General features: G+C 51.7%; 1 protein-coding gene across 2 annotated transcripts; it reads right to left on the reverse strand.

Annotated features, from left to right (window-relative positions):
- Window positions 1–3902: 3902 nt before the first annotated feature.
- MYL9 (myosin light chain 9) lies at window positions 3903–11850 on the reverse strand. Of its 2 annotated transcripts, XM_032605847.1 has the most exons (4): window positions 11587–11724; window positions 8166–8375; window positions 5574–5735; window positions 3903–4689 (listed from the first exon to the last, which is right to left on the reverse strand). In XM_032605847.1, the coding sequence occupies exons 2-4, from the start codon at window positions 8347–8349 to the stop codon at window positions 4517–4519; spliced, it is 519 nt and encodes a 172-aa protein (XP_032461738.1). In that variant the 5' UTR covers window positions 8350–8375; window positions 11587–11724; the 3' UTR covers window positions 3903–4516. The 2 variants fall into 2 exon arrangements, with proteins under 2 accessions (XP_032461738.1, XP_032461739.1); XM_032605848.1 differs by lacking the exons at window positions 3903–4689; window positions 5574–5735 and having other exon boundaries at window positions 5803–8375; window positions 11587–11850.
- Between the last annotated feature and the right edge of the window lie 8841 nt (window positions 11851–20691).

Below are 20691 nucleotides of genomic sequence, written 5' to 3' on the forward strand. Positions count from 1 at the left end.
AAGCATTGAAAGGAGCTGCCCACTGAGATACAGGCCAGTGGGTTTTTGTGTTTTTTTGGTTTATTTTGGCACCTGGCTGAGGTTGTTGAACTGAAGCTGAAAGTTTTCGGTGTTTCTCTATGAGTCTGAAATATTTTATTACCTCCACAGAATGTTAATTAATAAGTCAAATTATACCTTTTAAATTTAAGAAGGTTTGTCTTGATTGGTTTATCAGAGCTAATGGGGCTTACATAAATCTAAGGAAATACAAAAATTTCAAGAAAATAAAGAAATGGAAGTTTAGCAGTTTAAATATGCTAGCCTTTGAAGAGAAAATAAACGACAACAACTAAGCTTTACAAAAATGTTAGCTTAAGAGGGTTTTTTTTGGACTAGTTATTTGTTTTAACAGCTTTATTGCTATATAATTTACATATCATAAAATTCACCCATTTAAAGTATGCAGCTCAATTAATTTTAGTAGATTTAAAGAGTTGTACAACCATCAGCATGATCTAATTTCACTCTCCGTCTGCACTGTCCTTACCTCAGCCCTAGGCTGACACTCATCTACCTTATTCTCTGTAGATTTGCCTATTTTGGACATTTCATATAAATAGAATCATGAAATATGTGGTCTTTTGTTATGGACTTTTTTCATTTAGTGTAATTTTTTTGAGGTGTATCCATATTGTAGCGTGAATCAGTACTTCATTCTTTTTATTGCTGAATAATATCCCAGTGCATGGCCATAAAAAGAAAAGAAGTTGAGTTGTTTGTAGTGAGGTAGATGGACCTAGAGTCTGTCATACAGAGTGAAGTCAGAAAGAGAAAAACAAATACTGTATACTAACACATATATAAGGAATCTAAAAAAAAATAGTTCTGATGAACCTAGGGGCAGGACAGCAATAAAGACACAGAGAATGGACTTGAGGACACAGGGAGGGGGCAGGGTAGGCTGGGACAAGTGAGAGTGTAGCATTGACATATATACACTACCAAACGTAAAATAGCTAGCTAGTGGGAAGCAGCTGCATAGCACAGGGAGATCAGCTCAGTGATTTGTGACCCCCTAGAGGGGTGGGATAGGGAGGGTGGGAGGGAGATGCAAGAGGGAGGGGATATGGGGATATATGTATACATATAGCTGATTCACTTTGTTATACAGTAGAAGCTAATACAACATTGTAGAGGAACTATACTCCAATAAAGATGTTAAAAAAAAAATTCCAGTGCGGGGCTTCCCTGGTGGCGCTGTGGTTGAGAGTCCGCCTGCCGATGCAGGGGACACGGGTTTGTGCCCCGGTCCGGGAGGATCCCACATGCCGCAGAGCGGCTGGGCCCGTGAGCCATGGCTGCTGAGCCTGCGCGTCTGGAGCCTGTGCTCCACAACAGGAGAGGCCACAACAGTGAGAGGCCCGCGTACCGCAAAAAAAAAAAAGAAAAAAGAAAAAAAGGGAGTTCCCTCGTGGCCTAGTGTTTAGGATTCCAGCCTTACACTGCTGTGGCCTGGGTTCAATCCCTGGTCAGGGAACTGAGACCCCACAAGCTGTGTGGCATGGCCAAAAAATAAAATAAAATAAAACATGTTTATTAAGTGTTTATATTTCTTCTGAGATTCTCTTTTCATATTATTTGCTCATTTTTTTCCTACCATTGTCTTTTCTTTTTTGGCTGCCCTGACCAGGTCCTAACCACTGGACTGCGAGGGGACTCTCTGCCTTTTTCATATTGAATGGTTGAAGCTCTTTTTATAGGATAGTGTCATTGACATTTTTTATTAATCACACTACAAGTATTTTCTCCCGATCTGTATTTGGTTTTAACTTTGCTTATGGTTTCTTTAGCCCTACAGAAGCATTTAGTCTTCATGCATTTAAATCCACTGGTCTTTGTGTGTGTGTGTGTGTGTGTCTTCTGAGTTTTGTGCCAGACTTTGAAAGTTCTGGGGGTGCTTCACTGTTACCTCTAAATGTTGCCTGTGAGAAATAAAACATTAGCTGCTGCTGCTGCTTTTCTGAAAAGCTGCTGTGAGATGTTAATAAATTAATGAGTGAAAAACCGCCTTCCCCCTGGCTCCTGAGTGTGTACCACATGCACTCCTACTCCCAGACTTTTGTTCAGGCCATTTCCATTCCCTGCAACACCCTTTCCCTCTTAGCGGCTCCTGCAGATTCCCCCTGGCCTGCTGGCCTGCCCTTCCACACAGAACACTTCACTTTTCCCATCCCCTGGGTCCTGTGAGCCCCAGGCCAGCTCTGAAACCAGTGAGGCTGCACTGGTTCTGTCCCACCCACACCTGGGTGTGAAGCCTTCTCTCTCTGGGGCAGAGGGGGAGTAGGCTTGTGACAAAACTGGGAGTTGGGGGCTTCCCTGGTGGCGCAGTGGTTGAGAGTCTGCCTGCCGATGAAGGGGACACGGGTTCGTGCCCCGGTCCGGGAAGATCCCACATGCCGTGGAGCGGCTGGGCCCGTGAGCCATGGCCGCTGAGCCTGCACGTCTGGAGCCTGCGCTCCGCAATGGGAGAGGCCACAACAGTGAGAGGCCCGCGTACCACAAAAAAAAAAAACAAAAAAAAAACTGGGGGCTGGGATCGAGGAGGTTTGTTCCTGACCGCATGTCCCTGCCTTCTTCCAGGAAGGCCTTTGGTGCCACAGTGGCCCCGCCGAGTGATCTGTGTCCCCGGTGTCAGGCCAGTGCTCTGGGAGTCCTGGGAGCTGGCTGCAGTGAGTGGGTGGCCACGCTCAGCGTGGGGTTCGGGCGAGGGTTGCTTGGGGCCCACAGTCTGGGGTCAGGATCAAGGGTGCGGTGTGGTTGGGACTGAGTCTGGGGAGTGTTTGGGCCTGGTTGGGACTCATTCGGGGCTGGCTCCATCTAAAGTTGCGATTGGGACTTGTTGGGCTCAATTTGGAGGCAGGAGGAGGGGTTTCATGGGGCTCTGACCAGGGCTCGGCTGGAAGGGGCCTGGAGCCCCGATAGGGGCAGAGGCCTGTGGGAGGTTAGGCCTCCTGGGCCAGTGCAGAATCCCCGTAGTGCTCAGTGCTCCCTTGGCTCTGATCTCAGACCTTTGTCATGCACTGTGGCTGGCTGGCTCTGGGTGACCCTTAGGGAAGGCAGCAGGCCCAATCGGGGCCCAGCACCTCCTCCCTGCTGGGGTCAGCGGGATGTGTCCAGCCCTGGCCTGAGCCCCATGGAAGGTCCAGAGGCCAAGGTCCAGCTCTCTTTCTGCCCCAGACCCACTGGGTGACCTCAGGCAGTCCCTGTCCCTATTGACTCTCTGTTCATTCAACCATTATTTCCCCTCCTCTTATGCTCCAGGCACCGTGGTCAGTGTCCCCATCGTTCAGATGTAACAGGGACCCCGTCTGCCTGTCTCTTGCACTTGTGGGATGTGAAAAGCTCTGGCTTGCTGTGCTCCTGGTCATGTGGCTGAACTGACCCTCCAGCTATGGCGGGTGCAGCTCAGAACACACCTGGCAGCTGCCTGGAGCTGCCCGCAAGGAATCCATTCATTCTCGTCTCCATCCCTGAGCTAATGGGATGAGCCCTTCTCACTGTTCCCAAAGCCTCCCTGTCCTTCCAGGACCACCTGAGTGACCCTGGAGATCCAGGCTGTGGTCCTGAACACTGTGACCTTGACCGCTGCCCCCTCAGAGGCCCAGACCCCCCACTGGGATTTGCTGTGGTGATTCCTGTGGGTCCTCCCCACTCTGCCCTCTCCCTCCCAGGAGGGCTTTTCCCCTCAGCACCTCTGTCTGCTCCCCACTGCTCGTCTGGTCTCAGCTGAGCCTTCCCTGGGCCAGGGGCCGGGTTGGAGAGGATCAGGGCGGCCCCGGGGGATGGAAGGAGAGGGTGGGAGGGCGTTTGGGGCATGGGGGCTCCTTTATTTCACCCCAGTCACAGACACACAGACCAAAGGCAGTGCTCAGCCTTCTATTTGACATTCTGCCTCACCGAGACAAACACCCACCCTACATGCATCTTCTGGAGCGCACTCCCGGCGGGGTGGCGCGTGCTCTGGTGGCTGGGCAGGGTGCAGGGGACAGGACTGGCATCCTGTCCTCTGAGGGGGGGCCTGGGTGAGGTTCGCGTGCTTGTGGCAGTGGCTGGGGAAGGGTTTTCATGCCCTGCACAGGGTTGCACGTGCAGTGGTGTCCCAGACCAGGACGCAGGGCCCTGCCCGTGGGGAGCAGCCTGGGAGTGGGCGGGCAACAGCTGGGGCCTGGGCTCTCTTGAGGGGCCTTCCCCTGGTGCTTCCAGGTCCAGCTTCTGGCCCAGTTCCCAAGAAGATGGGGTTTCCTTGGAGGGTCACGGGGGGAACCCCCGCCTCACGTTGGCTCCGCCCCCTGCCTGGCACTGCACTCTCTCAACCTGTTCCCTCCACTAGGAGCTGGGACCCTAGCCCCTCAGAGAGAGGATCCTCTAGAGAGGGGCCTGTGGGCTCGCGGGTTTGTGGGCAGAGCCGGGGCAGACAGTGGCTGAGGGAGCAGGTGACTGGGACGCGGGCCTGGGCACGGGGGGCTGGCCTGGCCTAGTCGTCTTTGTCCTTGGCGCCATGTTTGAGGATGCGGGTGAACTCCACGTAGTTGAAGTTGCCTTTCTTATCAATGGGCGCCTCGCGGTACATCTCATCCACTTCCTCGTCTGTGAAGCGGTCGCCCATGGTGGTGAGCAGCTCCCGGAGGTGGTCCTCGTGGATGAAACCTGGGGGGGGGGTGTGGGGGGGGCAGGGCCAGGGCCATGAGACAGGGACTCGGGCCATGACACACCTAACACCCTCTACCCCCGGGGCCCCCACCAGCCCTTTCAGACCCCAGAGAGGCCAGGAAAAGCCACAGCCCTGGTCTATGTTCAGTTCAAGGTCGCCAGGGCCCATAGGGAAGAGTTCCGCCGTGGGACTGTCGGCGAGGTGTTTCTGCAGCGGACCTGGGGCTGGGGGGCGGTGCTGGCTATGTCCTGCTTTAAGAGCCTGAGCCCCAGAGTTCCACTGCCTGAGTTTGAATGCTGATCTCCCCCTTCTTTCTAGCTGTGTGACCTTGGGCAAGTTACTTAACCTCTCTTTGCCTGTTTGATCTGGAAAATGGGGATGAGAATATGCCAGGCTGGTAGGGGACTGTGATGGCAGGAAAATGCTCGAACACACTTAGGCCAGGGGTGTGCCTGTGGCCCCTGAGAAACTGCTGAAGCAGCTACCAGCATCGCTCTGGCCTGTCCCTGGGAGACACCGGCTGTGACATAGAAGCCCTTTGGAAGATTCGAGGATGGGGGCTGGTTTCTGTACCTCGTTGGCCAGAGGGCCTGAAATGGTTTGGTGTCCGGAAGGGTAGAAAGCAGAGGCCTGGTGTGTTGGGCCAACAGGTGAACTAGGAAATGGGAAAGCTTGGTGGATGTGGGCTGTTTTAGTCTCGCATTTGGGGGAGAAAACAAGAAAGTAGCATAGCTTTTATGGTTCTGCCAACAGAAACGGGTGGTTTCTGTTCTGGCCTTTGGGGGCAAGCGTGGCCGGGTCCCCCCGGCGTACGTGGGGGTGCCCTGGGGGAGGTGTGCAGGCCCAGCCCTGTCCAGGCCTCCATCCAGAGGCTGCCGACCTGAGGCCTCCTCGTCGAAGCAGGCGAAGGCGTTGCGGATCACGTCCTCGGGGTCCGTGCCATTCAGCTTCTCCCCAAACATGGTGAGGAACATCGTGAAGTTGATGGGCCCCGGGGCCTCGCTCATCATGCCCTCCAGGTACTCGTCCGTGGGGTTCTTCCCTGTGATGGGAGGGCCATTTGTGCCTGCTGTCCCCTCCCGTCCCCTCCCTCCTCCCTGTCCCCTCCCTTCATGGCCCCACAGACAGGTGACGGTACGTTTTGTAAACTGTAAAGCATGTCTCTGGGACGGCCAGCTCTCTGACTGCTCCCTCCCCGCTCTCCTGGCAGGTGGCCTTGACCACTTTCCTCCTCAGGTCTGGGGTCTGGATGTCCGCCATGGGTAATGCTCACTGAAGTATAAGGGCCCCCATCTGCTGACCGCTCACGGCGTCCCGTGCTCCATGTGCCTTATTGCTTTAACTTTCACCACCTGTGAGGTCAGCCGTCTTATCCCCCTTCACAGGTGTGGGACCTGAGGCCCAGAGGTTAGGACTTGTCCTTAGTCACACAGCGAGTAAGGAGTAGAGCCCGCATTTGAAGCCAGGCAGCCAGACCCCAGGTCCCAGGCAGAGTTTTGAAAGTAGTTAAACCAGTGAGCTTTGGTGCCACACAGGTTAGGGTTTGAATCCCAGCTCTATGCCTGTTTCCCCTGCCTCTGAGGAGAACTGTGAAGGTGAAGAAGGCAATGGCTGTAAAATAGGCAGAACAATGATTGGCATTGGCCCTGTGGATTTGAATCAACTGCTGGTTCAAATCCCAGCTCTACCACTTAGTAGCTGTGTGACCGTGGGCAGATTACTTAACTTCTCTGAGCCTCTGTTTCCTCATTTATAAAGTGGGAATAATAATCACACCTACCTAATAGGATTGCTTTGAGATTTAAGATAATACCTGCAGAGCTGCTTCTTGTTATTATTTTATTATTTGCGGCACTTGTTTTTTTTTTTTTTTTTTTTTGCTGTACGCGGGCCTCTCACTGTTGTGGCCTCTCCTGTTGCGGAGCACAGGCTCCGGACGCGCAGGCCCAGCGGCCATGGCTCACGGGCCCAGCCGCTCTGCGGCACGTGGGATCTTCCCGGACGGGGGCACGAACCTGTGTCCCCTGCATCGGCAGGTGGACTCTCAACCACTGCCCCACCGGGGAAGCCCTGCTCTTGTTTTTTAACCTGAGGAGGATGTTCCTTTTTTTTTGTTTTTGGGCATGCCGGTGCGGCATGCAGGATCTGAGTTCCCCGACCAGGGATCCAACCCATGCCCCCTGCAGTGGAATTGTGGGGTCCTAACCACTGGACCGCCAGGGAATTCCCAGAGGATGATGTTCTTAACCGGAGGCCATGATTGATCTGTGGACTCACTGACACGAGCTACAAACAGGAGTGAGGATTTTTCTGGGTAGATGCCCAGGCCTGTCATCAAGTCTCTGGGGTTGAGGGCCCCGGGTGCAGGCGCTGCCTCATAAATGGAAAGGAGTCTTCGTGTCCCTGTCTCCTCTGAGCCTCACACACTCTGCTCTGTCCCCATGGGATGGCTGAGGCCTGAAGAGCTGTGACATCGGGACTCACAGCTCCTCCCCTCGCCGGGCCTCAGTCCTCCTTCCTGCTGGTGACCTCCTCAGGGAGGGAGCCTTCAGGTGAGTCTGACCTGAAGCTGGGAGGGGTGTGGTGCCGAGCGTGGGGGCAGTGTGTGACGTCAGCCCTCCTGCTCCCTCTACATTGCTTGCTCCTCCCACCAGACACCCTGGGGGTGCACACAAGGGCCACGGTCACCATTGCACAGGAGGGGAAACAGGCACAGAGCAGGACTGCCCAGCTGTGAGGGCCAATGCCAGGGACTGACTCCGGCCTATCTGGCCATAGGCTGCCACCTCTACTGCCAGAGACCACCCCCTCCCCCAGCCAGTGTCTGGCCTAGATGCTCTCACCTGGATGAAGGGGGCACCAGGAACTTGGGTTGAGGGTGGTTGTCTGTGGCTAGCACATGGGGAGGGATGTGGAAGCAGAGCCACAGGCTGGGGGCTGGTGTCTGGAGGCCTGGCCTCTGGGCCTCAGTTTCCCCATCTGAGCAATGGTGAGATGCACTAGATTCCTGAGCCCTTTCAGCTCTGATTCTGATTCTGGGGAAATCACTGGAGTCAGCCTCTCGGAGCCTGACACAGGTGACCTCTGAAGGAGGGGGGCAGACACCCTGGCCTCCCTTCTAAGGCCTCAGTTTCCCCCTTGTACAATGGAAAGTCCATGCAGTTCAAACTTTCTTGTAGTTGCTGATCCCTTTCTTTAAAGCAAATGGTACCGGGCAGCCCAATCCACAAATCTGCCTGAGGCAGTCCTGCCCTGGAGTGGGCCTGTCTGGGTTCAAGTCCAGTGGCAAACTGCTCTGTGCCTCAGTTTCCCTACCTGCTAAATGGAGAAAGTGATGGCAGCTACTCTCCAGGGTGGGTGCCTCATGTCAGTGCACAGGAAGTGTTCCGTAAGGGATGAGCAGCCCCACTGCCTGCTCCAGCTGCAGCCCTTGCTGGGCCCACTTGGACTCCCACACCCCGCCCCTGCTCACCCAGCGAGGCCAGCATGTCATGCAAGTCCTCCTTGTCAATGAAGCCATCTCGGTTCTGGTCAATCATGTTGAAGGCCTCCTTAAACTCCTGGATCTGGGACTGGTCAAACATTGCGAAGACGTTGGATGTGGCCCGCTGTGGCCGCTTCTTGGTGGTCTTGGCCTTGGCCCGTTTACTGGACATCTTGGCTGCGGGCGTGTGGGGCTTTCCTGTAGGCAGTGGGTGTAAGTGGGAGAGCCTCCTGTGACCCCAGGCCAGAGAATCTTCTGGCCTGCCCCTGCTCGGCTGTCAGCGCCTGGGCCGGTCTCCTGCTCCCATAGGCCTGGGGCTTCTGCCACCCAGCTCATCACAGAAGCATACAGTGTTGGCCCTGTGTGATCTGAAACAACTTCCTGTACCTCTCTGAGTGAGTATACTCATCTGGGAATGGGATAGGAGTGCCCAGCCGAAGGGATTAATTGACTTAGTGCCCAAGAAGCCCCTGGCATGGTGCCCGGCACAGAGGAAGCTATTTTTGCTGTGACTGTTTGGGTAAGACACTTAGGATTGGGTTCGGTGCCAACCATTTCCATGCTTTATCTCCTTTAAGCCTCAATAGCATTTACACTGTCCATCTCTCTCCGGCTTACAAGGTGGGTTGCCTTGTAAGAGGCTCTGAGGCTCCCTGCCCCCACCAGCAGGAAGGAGCTGGGTCAGCGGCACGCATTCCTGACATTCCTCATCCTCTCCTCCTCCCCATCCCTCTGCCCTCCCTCCTCTGGAGGTTCTGGAAGGCCAGTGCTCTGGGCAGTCTCCCTTCCCCCCACCTGTCCACACTTGACCAGCCCCTTAGGGTGGGAGATAGACCTGATTTGGGCCCTACCCCTTGTTCTCACTCCTCAGTGCTTATAGGAGCATAGAGCTCCCCCCCGTCTCAGAAGCCCAGCTTCCTGTCACCCTTGTTTAGACCTGGCCTCCGAGCCTGTCTCACCCATTGCATACAGACCCAGACACTTCACCTTGAAACCCTTGAGGGCCCGCCATCTCCTCCCCTCCCCCAGCAAGTCTTGGCCCCTCAGCCTGGCATCAAAGGCCCTGTGTGAACCCCTCCTGCCCTGCTCTCTGACTGGCCATGGCATCCCTCATGGCGTCCCTCCTGCCATCTATGTCTGCTCCCCAGATCCCCCCCACCCCGACTTTCCTTCTTGGTCCTTCCCCCTGGAATGCCCTTCCTTCTCCAGCCCAGTTCTTCAGGCAGCCCTTGGGGAGCAGTTACCCCACGCTGGCTTTGACAGTAAGCACTTAAAGGTCTTTCTCCCTCACAATCAATCAGGGCTGGTGTAAGTCCCCCGATTTAAACCTAAGCCCATCGTGGTGCTCACAGATGCTTGTTTAATGAATGACTATGAAGGGCAACTGCAGCCAGCCTGCTGGCCCCACTGTACAGATGGGGAAACTGAGGCCCAGCAAGGGGCTCTTTCCCTGAACCCTTGTCATGGCTAGTGGGGACTGTGCCCCTGAAGACCTAGGGCCATGTGCCCTCAGCTGGGGCAGTTGTGGGCCTGGCCGAGGCCCCAGGACTGCTGCCCTCTTTCCTCTGCCCTGAGTCCCTTTGTTGAGGATCTGCAGGAAGCCTTAAGTGCTCCTCGATCTGTCGCCAGGCCTGTATCTCATGACCTTGTTCAAGCCATTTGCCGTCTTTGGCCTTTGAGATCTTAAGCCCTGAGCTGGGGTGCTGGCCAGCCCCAGTCCTTCCCCAGAGCCACAGCTGCCTATAGTTATAGACTGTCCCACTGGGTCCCACTGGACTGACACACCTGGCCCTCAGGGTTTCTCCTGTGGTTGAGGGTGGGTAGACAAAAGCCTTTCCCACCCTTGACCTGGGTGGGAGTGGGATGGTGCTGTCGGCAGGGAGTGCCACCGTGTCCTGTGGTTAGTGCTTCGAGGGGCCCACTCCTTCACTGAGCCAGGTGTTCTCTGGGAACTTTGACTCATGGCACCCACAGAAGGCAGCTGAGGAGAAGTCCACTGTGCCCAGCAGAGGCTGTGATGGTTATCATCACTGTCACCACCCCCCCCCCCCCGCCCCCGTAAAGTTCTAGGGCAGACGTGGCAGGATGAGAGAGAAAGCCGCGACCAAAGGCGGGAGTGGCCAAGAGCTCACCCACTGCTCTGATACTAGGGGGGCTCCCCTGCCTCCCTGGCCACCCCATCCCCGTCCTCTTGTGCTGAGGGGCTGTGACAGGGCTTGGAGCACTGAACTGTACAGTTTGTCCATCCCAGCAGCCTTGGGAAGCAGGGTGGGGAGAGTGGGGCGCCCCTCACCGTGCAATTAAAAGAACGGAGGCCCGTGAAGTGGTGTGTCCATGAGAGGGGTAGAGTCCAACTGGAAGCCAGGACCCCTGGGCTAGGGGTGGGTCTGGGGGTGGCAAATGGCCTTTCATGGTGGGTGGATGGCTACTGAGGGGCTGAGGACTCTTTGTGACCAGAGGCAGTTTCCAGTCTTGGTTGAGGGACTGGGTCAGAGACAGGCTGGCCTCTTAGCCCTGGAGCCGTCCCCTCATCCTTCTGGGGATCCTAGCCACCGGCGATCCCATATAGCGGGCACTTGGCCTGCTGCAACTAGGTGCCACATCCCCCTTTCTGGTGCCTGAAATCCCACCGTAACAGCAAAGACAAGGCCTGTGTCCCCCATTACCTCATGGTCCCTATGGCTGGAAGTGCCAGATGCCTTGCTGGTAAAGTCACCTCATCTGAGGCAGTTATCTGACCCTTTCCTGAGAGCAGCCAGAGCAGCTGGAGGGCTGGGGAGGCGCGGGGACCAGGTCCTGAAGTCCAGGTCCTTGTCCAGCCGGGGGGGCGGGGTGAGCCCGCAGAGGGCCCCTGGCGCAACTTCCCCACCCAGCAGGCCCAGGTGGGCAGACGGCTCAGAGTGGGCAAGCCCCAGGGCGCGGCACACAGCCTCAGTGTGTGTGTGTGTGTGTGTGTGTGTGTGTGTGTGTGTGTGTGTGTGTGTGTGTGTGGACGGGGGTTACTCCGGTCTCCATCCTTCTCTCCTGCCCCAGGAGATGGGGGATGGGACACGGACGCTCTGGAGGACACATATGGGTCCCTTAGGGCAGGGAACACCAGCAGCCACACGTCCTACCGTCCTCCCGGGCATCCCGAGTCCTGGGCTTGGCACCTCTAACTGCACAGCAAAGAGTCAGGGCCCGGACAGTCTTCCCTGGCCATAGGCCTACTGGTTCCCGGAGCCGGGAACAGTCTCCCTGCTGCCCAGACCCAGCCAGAATCCCCGTCAGACCGAGCAACCTCGCAGCCCCAGCCAGGCCCACGAGCTGTCCCTGCCCAGAGGCCCTCCGACACCTCCCTGCGTCCCCAAGTTCGGGCCGCGGCCGTCACACCGCCCACACTAGACCACCCGGGTCGCCGGGCTCCCACCTGGTGCGGAGAAGGCGCTGGCTCGGTGCGCGGAGCGGGTGCGGAGCCGGGGCTGGCGGGCCGTCGGTGGGGTCCGGGCTGGGCGCGGCGGGGGCGCGGGGCGGGGCGCGGCGCCGGGCCTTACAAGGCAGAAGAATGTGCGGCAGCGGCGGGATGGGGGCGGGGCCGCGGCAGCCCCGGCCTTATTTGGCCTCGACCCACGGCCCCGGGAGGCGGGGTGTTCCCGGGTGAACCCCCAGGCTGCCAGGGCCTTCCCCATCGTGGACCGGGGAGGTGACGGGGGTGAGTAGGGGGCCTGGACTGCCCGGGGAAGGGGGTTTATATGGGCCGGCCCTTCGTCTCCTGCGAGGCCCGCAGAACATGCAGGGGCCTCTAGTCCTCAGACCCTACCCCCATCTTTCCCCCAAAGGCGCGCTGCCCAGCCCATTCCCGGGGGAGGGCCTCCTTCCACCAGGCCAAGTATGGCTTTTTTCCAGTCCCACAGAAGAGGCGTGTCAGAACCCACTAGCCTCATACAGAGCCAGCAGGCAGCCTCCTGGGGTGTGGGGCGCACATGAAAGCTGGGTAGGACCGTACTGGGGACAGCCCACCTCAGCCAAGTCATTCTTCTCTCTAGGTGCCCTCAGTTTCCTCACCTGTAAAATGGGAGTGTGGTGGTGAGAATTCAGTGAAAGAGTGGCCAGAAAGACCCACGTAGACCCTGGGGAGCCAGCGAGAGGAGCAGGGGCTAGCGGACCCCCGGAGCATCCTTGCCAAAGGGGCTGCACCCCCTGTCCCCCTCTTGTTGGCCTGAGTTGGAGGATGGAGTCTGGAAGGACAGACCCATCCCCTCTGCCCTCGGGCATCAGGTCCATCAGTTTGACCCGTGAGGCAACACCTTACCCAACAGCCCCTACCTGGACTGCCGTCCTGCTCTCTCTCCCCTTTGATCCAACACGGACGTTCCCAAGGAACTTTTCAACGCCCAGTTACTTACTCTGTAAATATTAACTGACACCTGCTACCTGCCAGGCACTGTGCTTGGGTGCTGGGGTAAGTACTCAAGTAATTGCACTCAGGAAGCATTTGTTCTTGTGGAGGGAAATACCATGAACAAGTGGCTCCATGGCTTGGAGGGTAGAAATAAATGCCTTGAGGGAGAATAAAACTAGGTGAGGGGAGAGAGAGTAACAGGAGGTGGGGCTGCCTCCCAGGAAGTGACATCTGGGCAGCGCTGAAGGATGTGAGGGAGTGAGCCAGCCCAGTGAGCCTCTGAGGCAGAAGCCCTGTAGGGGGAGCTTGGCCAGGTCACGGTCAAGGAGCAGCGGGAGGTCAGTGTGACTGAGGGGAGGGGGGTGGGAGAGGAGGTCTGAGAAGCACTAGGGACCTAGCCCGGGGATCCTTGTGTTACCCCAAAACTGGATTTGCCTCTTGGTGGGTGTCAAGCCAATAGACCCTAACACGCCAAAGATCTGGAGAAGGAAGGATTTATTATTACTTGCAGCCAGTAAGGAGAATCTTACTGGTGATCTTTCCCAAAGCAGTGTTTCCCTGAACAGCAAAACGGGGGAAGTTTTAAGCTAAGGGTACATGCATATTCATGAAGGGGCTTGAGCAGAGCAGAAATCCGCGTGGAAATGGGGCCAAGGTCCAAGCTTTAGCTGAAGTCAGGAGGGTCAGCGTTATCCTCCGCCTGGGGTGGGGGTCTTAGTCCCTGCAGGGCGCAAAGACAAGTTATTATGCCTGTCCCTTGAGGAGGAGCTAGGACTCTGCTCTATCAGTGCACTGTTGTCTGACTGCCTTTTCTCTGTTCCTGCATTCCTTTGTTCTCTTAAGATCATTAATTACTGAGATCTGTTCAAGGGCAAGCATTGTGGTCAGGCTTAGATCACAGAATGACTTAGGCCAAAATGACTTCTCTTATGTCAAGAAAGCCATTCCTGGTTCTCTTTCTCCAGGGACCCCTTAACCTACCTGCTTACACTCGGAGGCCGCTGTAAGACATCAGAGAGTTCTGAGCAGAAGGGTGGCGTGATCTGGCTTATGTTCTAACTGAATCCCCTTTGGGGTTGGGGAGGGGGAAGCAGGGAGACCAGTGAGGAGCTATTCAACAGGATGAGGTGTCCAGACTAGTGTGGTGGCAGTGGGAGAAGTGATGGGATTCTGGACATATTTTTTTGGCTCGGGAGGGAGGGTGGCCATGCAGTGCGGCTTGTAGGATCTTACTTCCCCGACCAGAGATCAAACCTGGGCCCTCGGCAGTGAAAGCGTGGAGTCTTAACCACTGGATCACCAGGGAATTCCCATCTGGACATATTTTGAAGTTGCATCCAATAGGATTTTCGCATAGATTGGTATGTGTGTGAGAGTCAAGGAAGACTTGAAGACTCCAAGGGTTCTGGTCTGAGCAGCTGGAGAGAAAGAGCTGCCATTTTCTAAAATGAGTCTCTTATGGAAGGAGCAGGTTTAGTGAGAGATCAGAAGTTCTGTTTTGGACATATTAAATTTTTAAAACTTTACTTTGAAATAGTTTCAAACTTACAGTAAAGTTATAAGAACTGTACAAAGAGCTCCTATATACCTTCACTCAGGTTCTCTCATTGTTAACATTTGGCTTTATTATACTGTCTTGTGTGTGTGTGTGTGTGTGTGTGTGTGTGTGTGTGTGTGCGTGCGTGTATCCTCCTCCCCAGCCATCTGAGAGTAAGTTGCACACATCAAGCCCTTTTACCCCGAAATACTTCAGTGAGTATCTCCTAAAAAGGAGATTATATTACATATCCATGTTACAGTGATTAAAATCAGGAAAAAATTTTTATTGAAATATAGTTGATGTACAGTATTATAAGTTACAGGTGTACAATATAGTGATTCACAATTTTTTTTTTTTTTTTGCGGTGCGTGGGCCTCTCACTGTTGTGGCCTCTCCCATTGCGGAGCACAGGCTCTGGACGTGCAGGCTCAGCAGCCATGGCTCACGGGCCTAGCCGCTCCGTGGCATCGTCCTGGACCGGGGCACGAACCCGTGTCCCCTGCATCGGCAGGTGGACTCTCAACCACTGCGCCACCAGGGAAGCCCTAATACTATATATATATATTTTTTGGCTGCATTGGGTCTTCATTGCTGCGCAGGCTTTCTCTAGTTGTGGTGAGCAGGGGCTACTCTTCCTTGCGGTGTGTGGGCTTCTCACCGCGGTGGCTTCTCTTGTTGCGGAGCATGGGCTATAAGCATGTGGGCTTAGTAGCTGTGGCACACGGGCTCAGTAGTTGTGGCTCGCGGGCTCTAGAGCGCAGGCTCAGTAGTTGTGGCACACGGGCTTAGTTGCTCTGCGGCATGTGGGATCTTCCCGGACCAGGGCTCGAACCCGTGTCCCCTGCATTGGCAGGCGGATTCTTATCCACTGTGCCACCACGGAAGTCCCGATTTAATACTATTATCTAATTTACAATCCATATTCAGGTTTTGCCAATTATCCCAATAATGTCCTTTATAAAAAATTTCTTTCTGGTCCAGTAGCCAATCCAAGGTTATCATATTTCTTTGATCTCCTTCTCTCTCTGTGTGTGTGTGTGTGTGTGTGTGTGTGGTAAAGTAACAAAATTTATCATTTTAACCAATTTTAAGTGTACAGTTCAGTGGCATTAAGTACATTCACATTGTTGTACAACTATCACTACCATCCATCTCCAGAACTATTGATAAATTCTGTAGCCATTAAATAGTAACTCCCTGTTCTTTTCCCTGAGCTGCTAGGTAACCATCATTCTACTTTCTGTCTCTATGAATTTGACTACTCTGGGTCCCTCATATAAGTGGAATCAAACAGTATTTGTCCTTTTGTGACCAGTTTATTTCACTTAGCATAATTTCTTCAAGGTTCATCCATTTTTTAGCATATGTCAGAATTGTTTTCCTTCTTAAGGCTAAATAATATTCCATTGTGTGGAGAGACCACATTTTGCTTATCCATTCATCTGTCACCAGACATGTGGTTCTTTCCATCTTTGGCTGTTGTGAATAATGCTGCTATTAACATGGGTGTAGTACAAATATCTTTTCACGTCCCTGCTTTTTATTCTTTGGGGGTATATATCCAGAAGCAAAATTGCAGGATTATATGGTAATTCTGTTTTTAATTTTTTTGAGGAACCGCCATACTGTTTTCCACAGAAGCTGTACCATTTTACATTCCCACCAACAGTGCGCAAGGGTTGTAATTTCTCTACATCCTCGCCAACACTTGTTATTTTCTGTTCTTCTTTCTTCCTTCCTCCCTTCCTTCCTTCCATCCTTTTTTCCTTCCTTCCTTCCTTCCTTTCTTTCTTTTTAATAATAGTCATCCTGGGCTTCCCTGGTGGCACAGCGGTTGAGAGTCCGCCTGCCGATGCAGGGGACACGGGTTCATGCCCCGGTCTGGGAGGATCCCACATGCCGCGGAGTGGCTGGGCCCGTGAGCCATGGCCGCTGAGCCTGCGTGTCCGGAGCCTGTGCTCCGCAACGGGAGAGGCCGCAACACTGAGGGGCCCGCATACCGCAAAAAAAAAAAAAAAAAAAAAGTTATAAAAAAAAAAATAATAGTCATCCTAATGGGTGTGAAGTGATATCTCATTGTGGTTTTGATTTGTATTTCCATAATAACTAACATTAAGTATCTTTTCATGTGCTTATTGACCATTTGTGTATCTTCTTTGGAGAAATGTCTATTCAAATTCTTTGCCCATTTAAAAAATCAGGTTGTTGGACTTCCCTGGTGGTCCAGTGGTTAAGACTCCATGCTTCCACTGCAGGGGGCACGGGTTTGATCCCTGGTCAGGGAACTAGGATCCCGCATGCTAAATGACATGAGCCCCCCCCAGAAAAAAATCAGGTTGTTTTTTTGTTGTTGAGTTGTAAGAGTTTTTTAATATATTCTGGATATTAATCCCTTATCAGATAATGTGATTTGCAAACATTTTCTTCCATGCTGTGGACTTCTCTGTTTAAAATAATTTTTAAAATTTATATAATTTTTATATACCATAAAATTCACCCTTTTCAAGTGTACAATTCAGTGGTTTTAGAATACTCACAGAGTTCTACAACCATCACCACCATGTAATTCCAGAACATTTTATCAGCCCCCAAGAATCAACATACTCATTAGCAGTCACTCCCCACTTCCCCTCCCCCTCATCCCCTGGCAAACACTAATCTACCTTCTGTCTCCGGATTTGTTTACTCTGGAAATTTAATGTAAGTGGAATCATATAATATGTGGCCTTTTGTGACTGTCTTCTTTCACTTAGCATGATGTTTTCAAGGTCCATCTCCGTTATAACATGTATCAGTACTTCATTCTTTTTTTTTTTTTTTTTTTTTTTTGCGGTACTCAGGCCTCTCCCATTGCTGAGCACAGGCTCTGGACGCGCAGGCTCAGCGGCCATGGCTCACAGGCCCAGTTGCTCCGCGGCATGTGGGATCTTCCTGGACCGGGGCACGAACCCGTGTCCCCTGCATCGGCAGGCGGACTCTCAACCAGTGCGCCACCAGGGAAGCCCCAGTACTTCATTCTTTTCATTGCTGAAGAGTATTCCATTCTATTGCTATACCACATTTTGTTTACATATTTATCAGTTGATTGATATTTGGGTTGTTTCCACTTTTTGGCTATTATAAATAATGCTACTATGAATGTTGGTGTATAAGTTTATGTGTGGATGTATATATTCACTTTTTTGGATATATATCTAAGAGTGGAATTGCTGGGTCATCTGTTAACTCTATGTTTAAACTTTTGAGGGGCTTCCAAACTGTTTTCTTCAGTGCTGCGTTGTTTTATATTACCACCAAAAATGTGAGGGTTCCAGTTTCTCCACATCCTCACTAACACTAGTCTTCTAGTCATCCTATTGGGTGTGAAGTGGTATCTCATTGTGGTTTTGATTAACATTTCCCAAAAGACTTGTTATCTTGAACACCTCTTCACGTGCTGATTGGACATTTGTATGTCTTCTTTGAAGAAACGATTATTCAGATATTTTGCCCATTTTAAAATTTCTTTTTTTGTTGTTGGGTTGCAAAGGTGCTTTGTATAGTCTAGCTATTACACCCTTACCAGGTATATGATTTTCAAATCTTCTCTCCCATTCCGTGGGTTATCTTTTCATGTTTTGGTTTGTTTAAAGATGCATAAATGTTTTTAACTTTGATGAAGTTTATTTTTTTTGGTTTCTTGTGCCTTTTTTTATCATATCCGTGAAACCACTGCCTAATCCAAGGTTGTAAATATTTATACCTATGTTTTATCCTAAGAGTTTTGTAGTTTTAGCTCTTCAATTTAGGTCTCTAATTCACTTTAAGTTAATTTTGTATATGGAGTGAGGTAAGGGTCTAACTTCCTTCTTTTGCATGTGGATATCCAGTTGTCGCAGCACCATTTGCTGAAAAGACTATTCTTTCTCCATTGAATTTTCTTGGCTCTCTTGTTGAAAATCAGTTGTCCATAAATGTATGGGTTATTTCTGGACTCTCAATTCTACTTCATTGATACATATGTCTACCCTTATGGCAGTACCACACAATCTTGATTACTTTAGTTTTGTAATCAGGAAGTGTTTCATCCAACTTTGTTCTTCTTTTTCACTATTGCTTGGCTATTCAGAGTCTCTTGCATTTCCATATCAGTTAAGATCAGCTTGTCAATTTCTACAGAAGAGGCAGCTGGGATTTTGATAGAGATTGTGCTGACCCTGTAGGTTAATTTGGGGGAGCATTGCCTTCTTAACAATATTAAGTCTTCTGATCCATGAACATGAAGTGCCTTTCCTTTTACTTAGATCTTTTAAAATTTCTCTTAATGATGTTTTGTAGTTTTCAGTTTACAAGTCTTGTACTTCTTTTGTTAAATGTATTCCTAAGTGTTTTGATCTTTTTGATGCTATTGTAAATGGAATTGTTTTCTTAAACTCATTTTCAGTGTGTTCACTGGTAGTTGAACTGTTTTTACTCACGATACTTCTGACACCAAATATGTGGGTATTTTCCTCACACCAGTCAATTCTCCAACTCTCTGGACACCAATTGGATGTCCTACTATTCAGTTCAATTCTAACCCTAACTACTTGGAGTTAGTGTCAGACTCCACAGGTTTAAGGGCTCAGTCCCACAAGATTTCCCTCACATCAGACCCAGGTTACCCACACCTTTGTCCAACTTGACTACGAATTGTGGATTACTACACATCCCTCCCCGCCAGTGTTAGGGAACTGTTGACCAAAACCACCAGCCTTAGCCAGGCTCACTCGCCTGAGTTGTCTCACAACAGGAAGTCCCGATAAGGACTGGAATCCATCTTGGCTGAGAGATGAGCATGTCACCAGGAAGGATCCCGAGTGAGACTATGGGCCACGCAAGATGACTGGCCAGAGACAACCCGGAAACTAATCCCATTACCACAAACCCTGAGACTTTGAGCCATGTGGCAGAGCACTTCTCCTGGGTTCCCTTACCCTACCGCTCTCTGCCTGGGCGCCCCTTCCCGATAAATTCTTTTGCTTTGTCAGCACGTGTGTCTCCTTGGACAGTTCCTCTCTGAGTGTTAGACAAGAGCCCACTCTCGGGCCCTGGAAGGGGTCCCCCTTCCTGCAACACCAGGATAAATAATTTCTTTGAACTGCTCATAGAACTCAGGAAAGCAGTTTAATTACTATTATCAGTTTACTATAAAGGATACAACTCAGGAACAGCCAAATGGAAGAGAGGCACAGGATAAAGTGGGGGCAGGGGAAAGGGGGAGCTTCCATGCGCTCTCCGGGGATGCCGTTTTCTCAGCACCTTGACGTGTTCACCAGCCTGGAAGGACTCCAACCTCTGTTGTGTAGGGGTTTTTACGGAGGTTTCATTACAGAGGCATGATTAAATCTTTGGCCATTATGACTGACTGAATCTCCAGCCCCTCTTCCCTCCCTGGAAGTTGGGGAATGAGGCTGAAATTTCTAACCCTCTAACCATGTCTTTGTCTTTCTAGCAACCAGCCCCTATCCTGAAGCTATCTAGGGGCCCCCAACCACCAGTCCTGCCATTAGCATACAAAAGATTCTCATCACTCCAGAGAGTCCAAGGGTTTCAGGAGCTGTGTACCAGGAGCTAGGGGCGAAGACCAAATATTTATTGTTTATTACATCACAGTAGAGATACAATGTTTTTGTTTTTTTTTTTTTTTTGCGGTACGCGGGCCTCTCATTGTTGTGGCCTCTCCTGTTGCGGAGCACAGGCTCCGGACGCACAGGCTCAGCGGCCGTGGCTCACGGGCCCAGCCGCTCCGCGGCATGTGGGATCCTCCCGGACCGGGGCACGAACCCGTGTCCTCTGCATCGGCAGGCGGACTCCCAACCACTGCGCCACCAGGGAAGCCCACGATTGGTTTTTGTATATTGATCTTGCTTCCAGGAACACTGCTGAACTAATTTATTAACTCTGATAATTTTTTTGTGGATAACTTAGGGTTTTCTATATGAAAGATCATGTTATCTGCAAATAGAGGTAGTTTAACTTTCTTTCCAATTTAGATGCCATCCATTCATTCATTTATTCATTCTTGCCTAAAGGCCCTGGCTGGAACCTACCGTACAATATTGAGTAGAAGTGGCAAGAGTGAACCTCTTCGTCTTGTTCCTTATCTTGAGGGGAAAGCTTTCAGTCTTTCACCATTAAACATGTTAGCTGTGGATTTTCTTTTTTTTTTTTTTGGATGTCCATTATCAGCTTGAGGATGTTCTAATTTGTTGAGCGTTTTTATCATGAAAGGGTGCTGGGTTTTATCAAATGTTTATTCTGCATCTGTTGAAATGTCTTTAATCTCTGGCCCTTAGAACTGTCCTTTTTAGCTTTTCTATGTCTTTCATGTACTGACATTTTTGGAGAGTCCCAGCCTGTTTCTTGGTGCTCCCTCATGATTAGCTTCAGGCTATGGACTTTCGACAGGGATATCACAGAAGTGATGCTGTATTCTTCCCAGTGCATCTTATCAGGAAACACGTATGATGTTATTATTACCAGTGATGGGAAAAAATTAACTTTGGCCATCTAGTGTCTGCCAGATTTATTCATCAGAAAATTACTGTTTTTCCCTTTTGTAATTAATATGT

This window comes from Phocoena sinus, chromosome 15 (genome assembly GCF_008692025.1).
Source record: "Phocoena sinus isolate mPhoSin1 chromosome 15, mPhoSin1.pri, whole genome shotgun sequence".
Lineage (NCBI taxonomy): Eukaryota > Metazoa > Chordata > Mammalia > Artiodactyla > Phocoenidae > Phocoena > Phocoena sinus.